Below are 20,330 nucleotides of genomic sequence, written 5' to 3'. Positions count from 1 at the left end.
GGGCTAAGTAAATTTAATATTTTGCAGAGAGAAAGAGAGAGAGAGAGAGAGAGAGAAGAGAAAAGAAAAGAAGGCTGCATTGCATTGTTAGTGGATAGAATTTAATAAGAGGCCCAAAATGGAAGTAATGGATCAATATCGGAGTTGAGCTGGAGGCCCAACAGAAGCCTTTCTCTTTTCAGCAAAAACAATGAGAGGCTGAGGCAGATCTGGTCAGAAAGTCAGAAACCCAACAAACTAACCTGGACTGGAGTTGGGACTTTCTTTTCTTTCTTTCTTACACGGCTCTCTCTCTCCCTCTACATCCTCTCCTTCTATAGAATTGGGTTATCCTATCCTATTTGGCTATTTCCATCTTTACGCAAAACCCGGCTTTGGTTTCCCATATTTTTCAGTTTTCCTTTTCCTTTTTTCCACTTTTGGATTCCCCATTGTAATTCGTAATTGTAATGCATTAAAAATATTAATACATATCCATACTTTGAGCTAACAAAAATGACTTGGACATGGATTACACCCACACCCACCATTTGCTTTAGTTCCTTCTTATTCCATATGTAGATAGTAGGAAGCGTACATCTTCAAAAAACAATGTTTGGAAATATAAAGTGGTTTTTACGTTTTAATTTGCTCTATCCTTAGTTGTTACGAGTCATAGAAGAGCATGTTTTCTTTCACAGTTTCATTATTAATGTTAGTCCTTTCTTTCCTCCTAACTTTTCTAATGTGAATTATATGCCTCTTCTTCTTCTTTTTCTTTCTTTCTTTTTCATTAAAAAGATTAGAACCTAAAAAATGGTATACCCATCTCAACCCCCAAGCCAAGCCCAAAAAATTCAGACCATCTCAATTTCATTTTTTTACAGATGATCCCAACTGGTTTTGCACATCTCTTCATATTCCTATCACTCCATATGTAATTCCTCATTTCGGCTATGTTTTCCAATTGAGAAAAGGGGTATATATATAGATTTATAATTCAAAAGATTTTTAACTCTCCTGAGTCTATATATTGGCATTCAGCTTTGCCTTATGAAAGCTCTTGTCATCAGCATGTACATGTTCCACTCATGCCTAGCAAAAATCAAGTGGCACTTGCATTTGATCTGTAAATAAATAGTAGTATTTTGTTTCTTTTAAGCTAATATGCACGTGCAGGATTTGATGTTGGAATAAAATATCAACAATATTTAGGGGTTCTTTTAGCATTGTGAGATTGTAGCTAGAACTAGAAACCATGGCCATAGACTTCACATCATTTCTATTCACTCACACAGACGACACAGGGCGTCTGTAAGATTGTTAGATGCTGGAAGGTTTGTTGTGATTATTATTCAAGGCATAATTGACATTTTGATGGATGGCAGTTAGAGAGTATATTGGGATTTAAACTTGGGACATCGTTGATGATCTGGAAAGGAGTGTATTATATTATATTATTTGGCTGATCGTGGAGGAGTGATATACTGATATGTATTAAGTATTATATTGATAATCATGGAGTGCTTTACTTTTACCTTGTATGAACTTTTGAAAAAAGTTTTTAAGATGGTGGATATTGGTTAATTTAAATTAGGAACTCCAAATATAAGTATAAGAAGTAGGCAGAACAAATTCAAAGTATGGGAATCAATGCAAGGAATTATGAATTTATATGAGGAATTGCGCTGGGTTAGGTACTTTTTATAGCTGGAACAAGATTCATTTACAAAGGAGACCAACCAACATATAAAGAGATCCTTCACAATAGGCAAAAGCATCCAAAACTTGTGAAGGCTAATTCAAACTTCAGAGGATAGAGACTACGAGAGGAGCCAATAAAGCAATGTCCATTTACCTAACTGGTGGGCTACAATATTGACTGATGAGTGATGACAACATTAGACCTATACGAGCTGTCACCAAGAGTTAAAATTATCTGAATTTAAATTTTAATAATTAAAGAAAGTGTTAAACATGTGTCGGCAAAAAAAATACTGCACACAAACTTCATCCTTTTATATTTTTTAAGTTGTAGGAAAAATCTTTTTTTTATGGGTCTAATTAATGGGTGCTAATTTAATCTTAAGTATATGTGTATGAAGCTTTTTCTTAAATACTTGAACCTCCTTTACACCTCACAAATACTTATGGAATGAAAATCACGTCTAAGAGTAGTATGTCAACTTCCCTTTTCACTTCGGTATTGATTTGTAAATGCCAGCCTTTCTTTGAATTCCTAGTGATTTCTAGTTTTCAGCAGTAACAATCGACTCAAAGTGATTTTTGTACTCCTTTGAAAGTTTAATACCCGTTATTCCTCAGTGCATAAATTCTATATCATTGATAAATATCTGCAAAAGTTTTATTGTACACCTTTTATTTAGACCCATCTATCTTATTTAGTTGATTATGAATTTTGAAGGCCTTGCTATGAATTTCACAATAATGGTTACCAGAAGAACTAAGTTGATTTATTTTTCTCTCATAAGCTTCAGTTATCCGCTTGTATGTTGTATCTCCCAATAAGCATTTTGGGTTTATTGATCTTACGAAGTGGAAAGCGTCTAATCTTTAAAGGTGATATGATTCCTAATAAACAAACTATTTGCTTAAAAAAAACATTCAGAGTATATTTTTTTTTTATAGGAAAAAGGCATTGAGAGTTGTATAAGAAATTGGAGAATCAAAATCAATCTTTGCAAAATGAACATTAATCTTTACAAATTTAAAGTGAGAAAAAGGAATGTTATGAGATTCGACTTTTTACAAAACCACTAGTAGGAAAAACACGTGGTTTACACGTGGTTTGGAACGAAGCTAGATTATTCTGAATAAGTGAAATTGCTTTTGACAAGTTATAGCCGCAACCTTCTTAAAAAAAAAAAGTTATAGCCGCAAAAACACTTGTTTACGTACGTACACAACAAAGACACGAAGTGAGAAAGTTGAAAATGAGCATCAATAAAATGCGATTGGCAAGTTATAGCCGCCAAAAAAAAAAAAACTCTTCTTTTATCTTCTGGTCTCAAAGAAAGCTCTAATAAAAGTAAAATAGTTGAAAGTGAAAGCTTAAATAAAAAGAGACCATGTTCATTAATTGGTTTGGGTATCTTCCCTCTCCGACCTATAAAACTCATATTAATATAGACACCCCCACACACGGACAGTTGACAAAGCGAAGAGAGAGAAAGGGATATGGATGATGAAATGGTATATATAATTAATTAAAGAAACAAGAGATATTAGATGTTGGATTGGGAATTTTTGATTTGTGAACGGGAACTAATGGAAATAGAATCATCGCCTTTTATATCTGTGTTGGAGACGAGTTCCTGGGTGTGGAAATTGGAATTTGGTGGGCTCTCGATCCTACTTTCAGTTGGCACTAGCCACTTGTACCTACTTATGCTGCATGTCGCCATTAGAATATGAGATCAAGTTGGGATGGCAAAAGCAACTACCCATTTTACCAAAATATTATAGGTGTTACAGAGACATAAAACCTCCCCCCGTTTACACGCACATGGATTTATTATTTTCTATCACATTTGCATGCAACATCACTCTTATATGGGATGGACTTAAGAATGATGCTACATGCAAATTTCCGCATTCATAGTTACAATTGTCTTTTCATGTGTGTGTAAATGTGTATATAACAGAATGTGTGTAATAAATACTACTCATGTATTGTATATTTACATGTGAAGGGATTGTTATTTGCAACACTATGTGAGCGTTTCGATTGCAAGGAAAGTTGCGTTTTCTGTGTTTACGTTTTGCCTTTTTTTTTTTTTTTTTTTTTTTCTTTCTGCACGTGAACAGTAACCTCACATGGGTTCACTGTTCATGTACTGTTCACACATTAAAAATATTAAAAATGGGTCTCACAATATTATTCACACATTTAAAAATTATTTTGCTACAGTACTTTCAGTTTTCAGTTTCAGCAACAATAAGCTCAATCCAAACGGACCCTATATTTTCATTATTTTTCACCTTTTAAAGTCTAGGGGTAAAAAAATAATTTTATGTTTACAAAAATTCCATTGTATAAATCTCTTATAGTCCTAGTTATTAGGATAATTGATATCGACAATCTATCTCCACCTTGAGATTTGTTATATTAAAGTAGTGAAAAGAAATTTCATCCCCAAACCAAAAAAAAAAAAATGCTTTGCGGATTACAAATCTCACAATTATATACCCTAATCATACCAAACACACCACTTTCACCTCCTACGACTTGTGGCTATCCTGTTTCGTTTAGTATTTGTCTCATTTTGTTCCATACAGGGTTTTTCCTACCCCACCTTGAAGAAGAAACATTGCATGCTCATAATCTGACCCCCCATCCTATTGCCATCTCCAAAGTCATCCACGTTCTTTATTAATTTCAAAATGTTTTCCTGCATTTTTTAGATTTTTTTATAATAAAAAGAAACATATAAAATTTTCATTTATATCTTAGATTTAATTAATCACTAATATGGAAATTTGCTAACCTTTGGATTTGATAATTTTGATTATTGTCCAATTTTATTTTATTTTTGAGTAAACAATAATATATTTATGACAAAACAGATTTCAACTCATGGTATATGTTTATAATGTTTGTAAATTCTCTCCACAAAATAAAAAGTTTGTACATAAACATCCTTTAAGAAATAGTTGATTAACAATTAAACAATAAGTGTTCGACTCATAGTATGCGTTCCTTTAATTAACAATCAAACAATAAGTGATAAACTAAATATATAGAGATCTGGCTGAACTTAGACAGCAAAGTTGTGGCACGTAAGTAACAACCTTTACTAGTCTCATTAGCAACATGACTTAAACTTTGAAGCATTGCCTATGGCAACCTCCACTTTCTTAACTCTTAGGCTATATATGTTTGGTTTGAGGAAAAGAGAGGGAAGGGAAGAGAAATAACTCATTGTCCTTTATTTGATTAGAGCATCCACAGCCGGAATTCTCATCTCATCCTATTTTACAATCCCAAAAAGCCACTTTATCAATTATACAATACCATTTTACCATACATCCAGCATCTCAACTTTTATTTTCTTATTCTACTCATTAAAATAATATATTTACACATTAAAATATATTAACCAACAAAATGCACTCCTTTCAGAAAAACCCAGAAACCCTGTTCCAAAAAAGAAAAACCCAGAATCCACTTGCCACCACCATGCCACCGGCCAGCAACCACCACCACAACCAAACTCACCACCAACAACAACCACAAGAAACAACCACCAAGAGGAAAAGAAACACAAAAAATTGCCAAAAACTACCACCACCGATCGAGGAAATTGCCAAGAAACACAAAAAATTTCTAGAAACACACCAAGAAGAAAAACCACTTCAATCCCACGCTCGAGGAAATCACTTCAAACCCACCACGCCGACTTGCCGATCTCCACAAGCCACCGATCAGCAACCCCAAGCCACCAATCAGCAAACCCAAGCCACCGATCAGCAAACCCAAGCCACCAATTTGAAACCCAAGTCGTCCAAAATACTCTATCACCGATTTGAAACCCACACCGCCGATTTGAAACCCACGCCATCACCGATCAGCAAACGCCATCACCGCCACGCCTTCAACGAACCTTGCTTCGACCAATAGCAAGTCAAAGAGTGAGAGAGCGTAGATGAGAAAACAGAAAGAGAGAGTTGAGAAAGAAAGAAGACGTCTCAGCCCTAGAGACAAAGAGAAAGAGAAGACAGAGGAGAGAGAGAATAAAAGTGATTAAAAAATTTATACAATAGTGCTACAGTGTCATTCTACATGTAGAATGGCACTGTAGCACAATTCTAAAATTTTTTACAATTCTTCAGTTTTACAATCCTAGCTGCTAACTCTTTTAGGCTTGAAATGCCAAAAATTCCTTAGATTTGGCATTTACAATTTCCAGTGCAAATGCTTTTAGAAGAGAATAGAGAGGAGAAATAAAACACAGGGATAAATATTTCTATGGGTCCCATGAACTTTTTTTTTTTTAATTTTCCTTCCAAATCCATAAAATAAGGGTCTATTTGGATATCGCTTATTTGCTGAACCTGAAAATTTATTGTTGAAAGGACTATAAATAAAGGTAAAAGTTAGTTAAAATAGTGCAATGGGGTTCATAAATAGTACCAAAAAGTGCAGTGGGACTCATGAATAGAAACAAAAATAAACTAAATAGTGAAATAATTTTCATTTTTAAGTGGTATCCAAAATCCTTAAAAATTTTGACTTTTTGTATTAAAATTACATTTATATCCTTATTTCTTTATATATTAAAAGAATAAAAGAGTAAAATATATTTCATCTCTCCTCTCCTTTACATCCAAACACCTTTTTTTTTTCTTTCTCTTCTCTTCCCTTCCTTTCTTAAACAAATATAGGAATAGTGAAATAATTTTCATTTTTAAGTAATATCCAAAACCCTTAAAAATTTTGACTTTTTGTATTAAAATTACATTTATATCCTTATTTCTTTATATATTAAAAGAATAAAAGAGTAAAATATATTTCATCTCTCCTCTCCTTTACATCCAAACTTTCTTTTCTTTTTTTTTCTTTCTCTTCTCTTCCCTTCCTTTCTCTTCTCTTCCCTTCCTTTCTTAAACAAATATGGGCGTAAACAAATATGGGCGTAAGTGAGAAGCCCCACTTGTGTCACTGTCCAAAGATAGCATTGGCCATCGGTCAGCCCAATAAGCATTCATGTGACAACCTCAGCATTCACATCCGCTTGTGAATTTTTTTTTAATCTATTTTATTATAAAAACCTACTTTTTTTTTATTTTACATATTTAATTTTTAAAATGCTCCACATCAAATTATTTTTGTACACTAAATTTTGATGAAATATCAATTTTTTCTTGATTTTTAATTGTTTGTTTTTCTACACCCATAACAACCACCATCCACTTTTTTCCTTTATCCTCAAGATACATAAAGAAATAATAAAAATTAAAAAAAAAACTAAATGCAAAATGAATAGTGTTAGTGTAAATTTACACAATTACTATAGGAATAAAGGGTGTTCATCAAACCGCACAAACCGTAAAAACCGCATCAAAACCACCTGCAAAATGGCATAACAATGCACCGCACCGCAAGTAACAGTGCACCGCACCACACCATCTCTATATATTAATATATTTTATTTATTTTTAATATTAAATATATTATTAATAGTTTAATAACCCTAATTTTCAAAAAAAAAAAAAGTTTGATAACCCTAGCAAGTGTTAACTAGAAAAGCCAACCCAAAATAAAGAAAAACTAGTTCAATAATTTAAAACTTGGCAAAAAAAAAAGGAAAAATTAGTTTTGGGCTGGGTAGGAATAACCCAAAATTTGAAAAATATACTGACTTCAAATCGCATTTTATACATAGCACTGCACATGTGACTGCAAAAATGAGGTACGGTGCGGTGTGGTTATAGTTTTGGCTAAACTCTAAACCACACCACACCACACGGTACCGCACATGTAACCACAAAAATAAGGTGCGGTGCAATTATGATTTTAGCTAAACTGCACCGCAAAGTACAATGCTAAAAATGGTCCAAAACCGCCCCGCACCGCAAACACCCCTAGTAGCAACTAGCATCTATATATTTTTGTACAACTTTGCATAGTCTGGTATGGATCAATTTTGAGTTTCGTTAAAATGTGATACTTTTTCTATTATATTAATACTGATGCAAGTGCTCTTAAGCAAGTTTATCAATTGGAATTGAATATTTTGGTACATATATCTAACAATTTATGAAATTTATTCCATACTTTAGATTATACAAAATTTATATCATATTGATAAAAAATTTTATATTATATCAAATAGTAATTTATGTATATATATAGTAAAATATATAGTAAAATATATTTACATAAATAATAATTAGTTTCTTTTCTGTTTTTTTAGGGAAAACATAATAATTAACTTAATAATAGCGTGGGAATGGGCGAGGAGAAAAAAGAAAGTAAGAATGAGAGAGTCTTTTTGTTCTTAGAGTTTATGATGCAACTCATAAGTAACCCATAATTTAGGGTAGAATTATGCAATAAAAGAAATATTATGTCCAAAACAGTTTTACAATAAATCATCTGTGGTAGATTGTTATTAGTGAAAAAAATATTTCAATGGTAAGTTCAAATTCGAACTAATAATAACGTACCACATACGATTAGTTATAAAAATATTATAGAAATAGCATTTTTCATGCAACAAAACCTTAAAAATTAATAATAAATCAGATAATAAATAGGAGATCACTTCAAGTTAAGGGGAGACTAAACTCTGGATTAGGCCATTTATTTTGTTTTTTTCCTTTCACAAAAGAACATGTAAATAGGCAATAAAAAATAGGCATGTAAACCGGCCAAGTGTTTTGTCTTTTCCCTTCTCAACAGAACATGTAATGAACAATAATTAATAAACAAACAAATAGATAAAAGAAACGAGTCATGATCATACAATGAAAACAATATAGCTATAGGATTTATTTCTATAACGAGTCATGATCATGCAATGAAAACCAAACTCTGTATTATTCTTTATTGAAAATTTTAATTTATGTTATCTATCTCTCTGGATGTAATGTTTAATATTATATAAATTAAAGAAAAAGTCAGAGGTCAATCGACATTATAGGACCCAATCGATATTATAGGACCCTAGGTGACGGGAGTGACTCGCACAAACCGCCCAAACCAATCAGGATAGTTTTTTTTTAAGACCCAATCAGGATAGTTTTATGATGTTATCTATACTATTAGTGGATAGTTTTATGATCTTATCTATACTATTATTTAAGAAGTTTTTTTTTAGGTGGGATTTTCATTTTTTTTGTTCAAAAATACTCTTATACTCTTATGTATAAATAGGGACAAAATTAAAAGAACAATCCGATAAAAATACAACTTTATCTCCCAGTAAAATATTACCGAAAAAATAAAAGGCAAAAATGCGACCATCTAACTTTCACTGTTTTTCTTTTTAGTCCTCTAACTTTCAGTTTTGTCAATTCAGTCCTTTAACTTTTAATTTTTGTCAATACAGGATTCCGTTACAACTCAGTTAGTGGCTGCCGTTAGAACTCCTAAAACGACACCGTTTCACTTTTTTTTTTTTTTTTTATAAATTCAGAATTAAAAGAAAATAAGAAAAATCTGAAAAAAAAAAAAATAATAATAATAATAATTTAAGGGGAACGTCATTCCCCTGAATCAAAACAAAACAAAGAAACATCTCCAGGCTCCTCATCTACCGCACCAACTCCTACAAATCCCTCCGCTCTTCAATCAACAAAGCCGCCAAAAAACTTGAGACCATGAATACTGAAACCCCAAATTCCTCGTCTTCCTCCTCCGTCGCAAAAGTCAAAATCAACAACAAGAAATCCAAGAACAAGAAGATCGATCGCATCGAGACGAGTCTCAAGGAATCCAGCCACGACCTTTCTCTCATCAAGTTCAAGTCCGGTGCGGTGGTTGCGCTTGTTCTCTTCATCATTTATGGGCCCCTCAACTCCTAGTTTGACGGCAAGGTTGTGGCCAAATTACCGTTCAAGCCCTTCGGGATTGTCATGAAGATGAGCCATAAAGGATTACATGGCGACAATGTCACCGATTGTTCGATGCGATTTTTGTTTCAGGAGGAGGGGAACGACGTCCTTAATGTTTTTTTTTTTTTTTTTTTTTTTTTCAGATTTTTCTTATTTTCTTTTAATTCCGAATTAAAAAAAATGCAAAACGGCGTCGTTTAACGGAACCCTGTATTGACAAAAATTGAAAGTTAAAGGACTAAATTGATAAAACTGAAAGTTAGAGGACTAAAATGGAAAACGGTAAGAGTTAGAGGGTCAATTTTGTATTTTTGCCAAAATAAAATCACTATTCTCTTGATTTTTAAATTATTTTATTTACTTATAATTTTTTTTTTAAATCTCATTACACGCGCGCTTCGTGCGTATGACGAAGTTAGTATATTTTAAAATATATATGAACAGTTATGATGCTATAATATATACAGAAAAAGAGGTATAAAATAAAGGTGTAAATAGAAATATCACCACCGCAAAATGGTCCTCAGCCACACAATGTTATTCTAGTATTCTACATTGATAATTTATTAATTAATGTAATTATCTTTGTCAGCCTTGAAAGTAAAGATAGGCGTACGAAATGATTTCATATCATTGTTACTTAATTCAAATTCCTTATCATGTTTCATCAGGACCATTACCCATCACCCACCACCACCCATCTCTCTCTCTCTCTCTTAATTTCCTTGGTGATATTTCTTTCCGTCCAATCAAAAAAATGCGCGTGACATCATGAGGGGGGTAGCGCACTCACTTTAATGGAGGTAGTAGACTTTTTTAAAAACTTTTGGTGCGGCCCTTTTGAGTGTCGTTTAACGTGTGTACTGTTGTGTTGTGTTGCCGTGGGGTATTAATTTTCATATTGAATTTAGACCACTCACCTAAAATTCCAACCCAGCCAATATAAATATATAAGGTTTGTGGGGGACTCTATATTGGCAAGTTGCCTCAGAGAGAGAGAGAGAGAGAGAGAGAGCTTTTTTGATAAATCAGAACTCAGCAAAAGAGTTGTAAGATTTGGGATTGAGCTCACATCACTCATTCTTAGTTCTGGTAATGACAAAAGTATATCCCAACACGACAACCTTAGTCACATCCTCCCCGAACGGAAAGGGGAACGCGGCGATCTTAACTGTATGGAAGAAGTCACTTCTGTTCAGCTGTAATGGATTTACGGTATTCGACAGCAAAGGGGATTTAATATTCAGAGTAGATAACTATATGGCCAGTAATAAGGGCGAGATCGTTCTTATGGACGCTGCCGGCAAGCCTCTCTACACCATTCGCCGCAAGGTATAGACTGTTAAATTCTTAATTGCTTCCATTTTAAATTATCATGATGAATATGGCAATTAATTAATGTGTGCTATGTATATATATGATCAGAGGTTAAGCTTTGGGGACAACTGGCTGGTGTACGACGGAGAGACGGCGGCGAATCCTCGATTTGCGGCGAGGAAACACGTGAACATCCTCAACACAAAGTGTTTGGCTCACGTTAGTAATTACAACAAGGCTAACGAAGGAACGGGAGGAAGTGGCGGGTGTTCATCGCCCAACAGCAAGAACGTGATGTATGAGATAGAAGGATCGTACACGCAACGATGCTGTGCGGTGTTAGACAAAAGTAGGAGGCGGGTGGCGGAGATCAAGCAGAAAGAGGCAGTTGGAGGAGTGGGCTTTGGCGTCGACGTCTTTCGCCTCATTGTACAGCCTGAAATCGACGCTGCTCTTGCCATGACACTTGTCATCCTTCTCGACCAGATGTTCGGATCTTCTAGACGCCTTTCCACCTAAATTAATAATAAGGGATTAATTCCCATCAAAGCCAGCACCAAATGATCAACATCAAAATGATCATCACCCTATAGAGCACCATCACCCTCCTCAACCCAAATTTTCCTGTCTTTTTTTTTTTTTTTTTTTTTTTTTTTTTTTTTTTTTTTTTTCTAAATGTATGAATATAATACAGCTTCACTTCTCTTTTTCTTTCTGGATTCTCTCCCACACCCAACTTCTTCTTTTTATTTTTTTTTTTCCTTAAGAATCTTAGGAGCTTGGTTTTTTTTCCTTTTATACAAAAAACCAAGATCAAAGTGGGGATGTATATAATTCTTCAAAAAAAAAAAAAAAGCAAAGTTTTTATTTTTCAGTTTTTTCATCCTGAGTGATGTATTGCTGGGATAATCCAGCTTTTTGAGTCCATGTATGGTTTCCTTGATAGAACGAATAAATCCTTAAACAAGTAATAAGAGTTACGTTCCTTTTCTTTTTAATTAGTGTTTACTTTTATTTGTATTTTTCATAATTAATTAAGCAAGGGCAAGCAAAATATAAATGCTTAAGTGGTTCTTGTTCTACTTCTGTACTTCATTATCTAATGGTTCTGAGCTTCTCTTTCAATGAAGGGTTCTCTGATTTAACGAAATGTCTCCCTCATCAATTTATGATTTCTCTCAATTAATTAGTGTCATTGTTTGTCCCAATCCAAATTCTTGATTGATCAGTAGGCCTCTTACAGTTGTTAGTTTGAAAATTCATCAAATATAGAGCAGTACTCAAGACAAGAATCAAGATACATGTGGCCACAGTACTGATCGAAGATCAAGTAGCATTACCAAAATATGGAGAGATCCCATCAAGAATCATGGCTGATACAAATGAAAAGACAACACTCAACTCAACCTAGTTAAATAGAAGAATAAGAATGTTGAGCAGTTATCTCAGAAACTCCTGAACCTGGTCAACACAAACGTAAAAAGCAATAATTATGATTTTTTTTTTAGATAAAAGACTCGTTAACTCAATGACATTGTATGTTTTTCTTTACAAGCAAAATCAAGGTTCAAATCATCTCTTTCCTTGTTGTAATTATCTAATTATAAAAAAATATTTAGTATATAATTATATAGTCCCAATTGTTATCTTAACTCCACGATTATTATGATAGCTAAAAATCAGGTAATAAAACTTAATAATGTGACACCAAAATTCAATATATACATATAGAGAGAGAGAGAGAGAGAGAGAGAGAGATTCAGCAGAGAGAGAGATTCAGCAGAGAGAGAGAGAGAGAATTTCATGTTATAACTAAGGTAACAGACTGAATACTACAATTCCAGCAAATTTATTGGTTGTGGTCCTTGACCTTGTGGTTGTGGAGTCAAACCCATAGAAATAGAAAGAACGTGATCCATGGTCCCAAAAAAAAAAAACGACTGAATATGGGTCATCTAGTCCATGCAGCAAAAAAAAGAATATGGGTCATCTAGTCCAATTTTTATTTCTTCTGGTTTTAATGCCCAATAATTTAAAGATAAAAATTGGCCATGGTCATTTTGCAGCTAGCCGGGTCTTTGGGCTTTTAATTTGAGAATGCCCAATTCGTATGTGAGGCTGGCTGTTGTTGAGTTGATGCATAGAGGGCTGCCATGTGGCTAGAGGGAAATAAATTAGCAATAAGGATTCCAATTGAGGTCAAGGTCCGACGTCCAAAGGTTCACTAGTAAAGGACTGATAAGGGTAATTCTTGAAGTCTAGGCAAAGGGGACGGACTTGTTGTATCTAACAACTTTAATGTACCCATAAATGACTCCACAAAGTTGACAGTCCATCTCAAGGTTGACGAGTGTGCCTCAAGATCATCTATGCATGGACGAAACGACCAGAAAGCATAGACGGAATAAGTAATTGATAGGATGAAGCTGATGGGGTGAAAGGAATTCTTGACGGGTCCAACATGTCTTTTACTTGGGCTCCACGTATGACTATACCTTGCACCCCACAATAAACCCAAATCAAGAAGACTCCTATAAGAAAAGGATTCCGCAAAATACACGAATTAAAGAGAATCTCTCTCATAAGGAAACATCTTCTTAACCAATGAACTAGTGTTAACCCTATGCTACTATAAAAACCTCAAAACCCTCACAAACCAAGGTTCGCATAATTTTACCCCAACTCTGGCACTCTAGAGTTGCGAAAGTTCTCTAACTTGACCTTCGGAGGGTATTTGCCTGGTACCACATCGGTGCTCTCTATAAGGTCTTCTCTTTTTTCTGTGTTGCGCAGGTGTCATTTCGAGCACGCAAGGATCGTGTAACTTACTGGTGATTTTCAGCATTATCAATTGGCGCCATCTGTGGGGAAATTACGACTTGTAAGCCATACTATCGCTTCTCGAACAAAGAGTTGAATGGTACTTACTCGCTCAATGGCGACCACCAACAATGTTCAAGGAGACAAACCACGCACAACCGCCCTCGAGAGACAGGTTCAAACTCTTGCCGCTGTCATGGAGCACATCACCAAGCAAAACCATGATCTAGAAGAGCAGTTGCGCCAAAAGAACGCAAGGCTTAACACTCAGGAGGAAGACCAAGAAGGCACCAGCGTTGAGAGAAGGGACCAAGAGGGGCCGGAGGATAGCAACGCCCCAAGCAGACCAGAATGATAAGACACGAGCTGTCCGTCCGTCACAGATACGGCTCCACCTCACATGGTCGAAGAGATACAGATGATGAAGGAACGGATGGACTTTATGATGAACGCCCTCAAAGGACGGGTGTTTAGCGACCTCAATGACTTGGTCCACCAAACTGATTCACCATTCACTACATCCGTCAATTCGTTCCCCCTTCCACCAAAGTTTCGCATGTCGCAGGTGGAAAGTTACGACAGATCCAATGACCCCTTAGATCACTTGGAATCTTTCAAGACCCTGATGCACCTTCAAGGGTTGGCGAACGAGATCAACACCCTCAGAGGACGGGTGTCTAGCGACCTCAATGACTTGGTCCACCGAACTGATTCACCATTCACTACATCCGTCAATTCTTTCCCCCTTCCACCAAAGTTTCGCATGTCGCAGGTGGAAAGTTACGACAGATCCAATGACCCCTTAGATCACTTGGAATCTTTCAAGACCCTGATGCACCTTCAAGAGTTGGCAAACGAGATCATTTGCAGGGCCTTCCCCACCACGCTAAAGGGTCCCACAAGGATTTGGTTCAACAGATTGACGTCTAACTCCATCGGTACCTTTAAGGAAATAAGCACCCAGTTTGCTTCACACTTTATCGGGGGGCAAAGGTATAAGAAATCCACTGCGTGCCTGATGAGAATCAAGCAACAGGAGAATGAAACATTGAGGTCTTACATAGCCCGCTTTAACAAAGAAGCACTTTCAATCGATGAAGCTGATGATAAGATACTTGTGGCTGCATTTACGAATGGGCTGCGGAAGGGTAAGTTCCTATTTTCTCTATATAAGAACGCCCAAAGACTATGTCAGATATGTTTTACAGGGCAACTAAGTACATGAACGCGGAAGACGCACTTCTGGCCCAAGAAGAAAAGCCCAAGGAAAGTGAAAGACAGGAAGACATACGGCAGGATAAGGGACAAAAGATGGCTAAAATCGGAGAACAGTGGGAAGACAGGGGCTCCAAGCCCCCCACAGGGAAGTTCACGAGCTTTATCCCGCTAACTGCCCCGATCGACCAAGTCTTGATGTAAATCAATGACGAAAGAGCCCTGACCTTTCTTGGTAAGCTGAAGGGAGATCCTAATAGAAGATCTAGAGACAAATACTGCCGTTTCCACCGTGACCACGGTTATGACACGGCCGACTGCTACAACTTGAAGCAACAAATTGAAGCTCTCATCAGGCAAGGAAAGTTGCCAAGGTTCGTCAACCGAGAGAAAGCGAACCCACCTCAAGAACAAGCTCCTCGATGGGATAACGAATGTCTAAGGCCGCCCCTCGAAGAGATAAGGATGATTGTGGGAGGCATGGTGACCACCGGTTCATCCAAAAAGGCTTGGTAAACTTACCTCAGGATGGTTCAGAACGTCCAGCTGACGAGCTTCATACCAAAGATGGCACAGATCAACAATCCCATTATCGGATTCTCAAAAGAAAATGCCCGACATCTCTACCACCCGCATGACGATGCACTCGTCGTTAGCATTCGGGTAGGAGACTACAACATGCACTGGGTCTTGATTAACAATGGAAGCTCTATCGATATCCTCTACTACCTGGCATTCCAACAAATGAGAATTGACAAAGAACGGTTGATCCCGACCAACTCCCCGCTCGTTGGGTTTGGAGGGACCAAAGTATACCCCCTCAACGCAGTCACATTGCCTATTACTGTTGGTGATTATCCGCAACAAATCACTAAAGACATCACGTTCCTTGTAGTCGACCGCTCATTCGCCTATAACGCCATCCTAAGATGACCTACCCTCAACTCGTGGAAGACCGTAACTTCAACCTACCATCTGATGATTAAATTCCCCACCAAGTATAGAGTAGGGGAAGTACAAGGATATCAAGTAGCTACACGTGAGTGTTATATTGTGATGTTAGAGATGAACGATCATCTATAGACAATGAACATAAAAGAACAGCGGACAATGGTAGAACCCGTAGAAAGGCTTGAGGAATACCTCTCGATAGCACTAGGCCAGACCAAACAACAAGGATCGGTACCCTCGCCAATTCGATGGCCTGCCAAGCGCTCACAACTTTTCTTAAAGAGAACTAAGATATATTTGTCTAGAGCCATGAAGACATGCTAGGAATCGACCCTTCAATCATGGTGCACAAGTTAAATGTGTCCCCTTCCTTTCCGCCAATTTGTTAGAAAAAAAGCGGGTGTTCGCTCAGGAAAAAGATCGAGCTATAAGAGAAAAAGTCCGCAAATTACAAAAGGCAAACTTAATCAGGGAAGTGTACTATCTCAATTGGCTGGTGAACGTGGTGATGGTCAAGAAAGCCAACGAAAAATGGAGAATGTGTGTGGACTTTACAAACCTAAACAAAGCATGCCCCAAGGATAGCTACCCTCTCCCATGGGTTGACGTCCTAGTAGACTCTACAGCCCAGAACCAGCTACTAAGCTTCATGGACGCTTTTTCAGGATATAACCAGATTAGAATGGATGAAGCAGATCAGGAGAAAACTTCGTTCATTACCAGCCAAGGCTTCTTCTGCTACAAAGTGATGTCGTTCGACCTCAAGAACGCAGGCATGACATATCAGAGGCTCATAAACAAGATGTTCACACATCAAATAGGAAGGAATGTCTAGGTCCAAGTTTATGTTGACGACATGCTAGTAAAAAACCGAAGGGAGGACGACCATTTGGAAGATCTCAAGGAAACCTTCGACTCCCTTCGCTCTTACAACATGAAGCTCAACTCGGGTAAGTGTGCATTTGCGGTGACGGCAGGAAAGTTCCTAGGATTCATGATATCTCAAAAAAGTATTGAGGCCAACCTGGACAAGAATAGGGCCATAGTAAAGATGGCCCCTCCAAAGAACGTAAAAGAAAAACAAAGTCTTAACAGCAAGATAGCTGCCTTGAATAGGTTCGTGTCAAGGGCAACAGATAAGTGTCTACCCTTCTTCCGCATGCTGAAGAAGTCTTTTGAGTGGATGGCCGAGTGTCATCAGGCATTTAAGGTTCTAAAGGCCTACCTCTCTTCCCCATCGCTACTGAGTCCTTCACAACCAGAGGAAGAACTGTTCCTCTATTTAGCCATCTCTCTGGTTGCCGTCAGTGTGGCCTTGGTCAGGGAAAAAGATAAAGTGCAAAAGCCCGTGTACTACTCCAGCCGGGCACTTCATGGTGCAGAGGAAAGGTACCCACCAATGGAGAAGCTCGCCTTCACTTTGGTTACGATAGCCCGCAAGCTGAAGCCATACTTCCAAGCCCACACGGTGATCATCTTGACTGACAAGCCCTTACGACGTGCAATAAGCAACCCTGAAGCCATCGGGTGATTAGCACTATAGGCAATAGAGTTAAGTGAGTTTGACATACAGTACCGCCCGCGTATTGCCATTAAGGGACAGGTCGTCACTGACTTCATTACGGAATTCACTAACGGGGAAGGCTAAGGGGCAGACGAGCATCCTCGATGAAGTATACATACGGATGGATTGTCTAATAGACAGGCTGATGGAGCGGGTATCGTGCTTCGTTCTCCAGAAGGAGACAAGATTAAATGCATGGTTCGCCTTGACTTCCCTTCCACCAACAATGAAGCGAAGTACGAAGCTCTAGTGGTAGGACTTGATCTCACTAAAGCAGCAGGGGCCGCGAGTGTGGTTATTCATTGCGACTCTTTGGTCATCACAAACCAAGTAAACGGGGATTACGAATGTAAGGGTGAAAGGATGAAGAAGTACTTGGAGCAAGTAAAGAGAAGGGTAGACGACCTACAGGCCAAGATTGTTCAAATCCCTAGAGGAGAGAATGAGCAAGCCGACCATCATGCTAAAGCCGCTTCGGCAGAACATATGGTCATCTTCTACAAGGTACTCTCCTTCGTTCAGCTTTCACTACTAATGGATCTCGTCGATGTGCAGGAGATAGGTTCTGAGAGCAATTGGACCACACTATTAATCTCCTACTTAAAAAATGATGCATTACCAGAAAGACTTCTCCCGCCCATACCTAAGGTGTTTAAGCCCCGAGGAAACAGACTATGTCATGAGAGAAGCCCACGAAAGGATCTACGGGAACCACTCAGGGTCACAGTCGTTGGTACACAAACTGATTCGAGTTGGATACTACTGGCCCACTATGCAGAAGGATGCCCAGACTTATGTCAAAACCTGTGACAAGTGTCAAAGGTTCAACAACGTCATCAGACAGCCATCGGAAGAATTGACCCCAATGACAGCCTCGTGGCCATTTGCTCAGTGAGGATTAGACATCATGGGCCCATTCCTAATAGCGGTATAACAGCTGAAGTTCCTTATAGTAGGCATAAACTACTTCACGAAGTGGGTGGAAGTTGAAGCCTTGGCCACCATCACAGAAAAGAATGTGCAAAGCTTTATCTGGAGGTACATCATCTACAGATATAGGATCCATAGAGTCCTGGTCTCAAATAACAAGAAACAATTCGACAATGACTCCTTTAGGGAATTTTTGCTCACAGTTGGGGATCAAAAACCAGTACTCCTCCCCTGCCCACCCTCGAGCCAACAGATAGGTTGAGGTCACAAACTGATCCTTGCTTAAAATTATCAAGACTCGGCTCGAGAGGGCAAAGGGTATATGGCTTGAAGAGCTGCCAAACGTACTATAGGCATACAAGACAACAGCCAAAACACCTATAGGAGAGACACCGTTTTGGCTAGCATACAGAAGCGAGGTGGTTATTCCAGCTGAAGTCGAGCTCACAAGCTACAAGGTGGACAATCACAATGAAGGAAAGAACGACGAGGCTATGCATCTACAGTTCGATCTACTAGATGAAGTCGGGGCGATAGCTGAACAAAGACTCGCACGATACCAAGACCTTATGGCTAAGCACTACAACTCCCGAGTCAGATACAGAGACTTCAAGGTGGGAGACCTCGTTTTAAGAAAGGTAATGGGCACTACTAGAGATCCCACCCTAGGAAAGTTCGGTCTTAACTGGTAAAGACCCTATAGAATCACTTCTTGGCAGAGGAAAGACACCTACCACTTGGAGACATGGGACGGACAGAAGTTGCACTATCCATGGAACACCGAACACCTTAGGAAGTACTACCAATAGAAGACAGCAGGGAAAGCGATACTCCTTATTTCCAGTTTATTTCTTTTAGTTAAATTTTTGCTTACAATACTTTTTAAGCCTAAAGGGCAAGTTTTTTATCCTTTTTAAGAACAATTTTCTACTTATGCATGCATTTACCAAAATAAAAGGAGTTATTCAGATACAAGTTGTGTATATATTTGTCTTTACTAAACTACTTTCGTTATTAAGTCCACAAATGGACGAGTTCATCCTATATGGATGCTTTAAAATTATCAAATCCACAAGTGGACAAATTCATTCTATAAGGATGCTTTGAAATTATCAAGTCCACAATTGGACGAGTACATCCTATGAGGGTGCTTTGAATTATTGGATACTATTGCTATCCGGGAATAGATTTCTATGTTAGCAAGCGGGGGTGGGCTTTCCTATGGTAGTCCCGCTATGGCCTCTGACCATTCGTCCCATCTCATTTTGATTTGGCTATACTTGTATGTAGCTAGCCTTGTTAGCTTCACATGAGAGCCTTTTTCTAAAGGCTAAAAAGGCACTCATCAATCAGCTCGGCCCCTTTACTATTCAACTTTGCCGCCTATTAAGAGAATATCAGAGTTTCCTTAGGTAGCCACCGACCTACAGTTATCCTTAAACTTCCGTGCTTGGTGGAGAAGAAGCAAACAAAGATATGCTCGCTTGCTGTCTTGTTCTCTACCGCGAACTGGGATCGCTCGCCAGCTAGGTCAGATTGGAGCAAGATTTGCTCATTTGCGCGCGCATGAACCAACCTAACAAACAAGGAAAGGATGCCTCTCGAGGCATCTAAGAATGATTCGAGCTGTATGAAGGGAAACTCTCACGTATAGTTTTACTATAGAACTGGAAGATCAGCTCTCCCCTTGCCTTTTCCCTTTCTCTATCTCTAGGCTCAAAGCCCAATCCTTACATTCATTTAACGGAACACAATACGCGGTCGTAGCTAGGAGAATAGGGCTTTCCCCCAAGCTAGGAGATATAACTACTTCCCTTTATGACTCCCCATGATCTTCCTTAATGCCCTGATAGTTGAATAATTAGTTTTTATCTTTCTCTTTCATCGAGTGTGAAATCCTGCTCCAAGCTTAGCTTAGCTCCGAAGTTTGGCATTCGTGAGGACACGACACCGTCCTAGTTTTCTGCATCGGGCA

General features: G+C 37.8%; 1 protein-coding gene across 1 annotated transcript; it reads left to right on the top strand.

Annotated features, from left to right (window-relative positions):
- Nucleotides 1-10,526: 10,526 nt before the first annotated feature.
- On the top strand, nucleotides 10,527-11,873 carry LOC126692621 (protein LURP-one-related 8). The gene is made up of 2 exons (XM_050388291.1): nucleotides 10,527-10,890; nucleotides 10,984-11,873. Exons 1-2 carry the CDS (start codon nucleotides 10,654-10,656, stop codon nucleotides 11,392-11,394), a joined length of 648 nt encoding a protein of 215 aa, XP_050244248.1. The 5' UTR covers nucleotides 10,527-10,653; the 3' UTR covers nucleotides 11,395-11,873.
- Nucleotides 11,874-20,330: the final 8,457 nt, after the last annotated feature.

This window comes from Quercus robur, chromosome 7, assembly GCF_932294415.1.
Source record: "Quercus robur chromosome 7, dhQueRobu3.1, whole genome shotgun sequence".
In the NCBI taxonomy this organism is placed as follows: domain Eukaryota; kingdom Viridiplantae; phylum Streptophyta; class Magnoliopsida; order Fagales; family Fagaceae; genus Quercus; species Quercus robur.
This window is presented reverse-complemented; position numbering and strand designations above follow the sequence as displayed.

Bases quoted from the DNA above. Each gene is read 5' to 3' on its own strand.
- LOC126692621 (XM_050388291.1), top strand. From the start codon at position 10,654: ATGACAAAAGTATATCCCAACACGACAACCTTAGTCACATCCTCCCCG. The intron at 10,891-10,983 runs GTATAGACTGTT...ATATATGATCAG, and splicing joins TCTACACCATTCGCCGCAAG to AGGTTAAGCTTTGGGGACAA.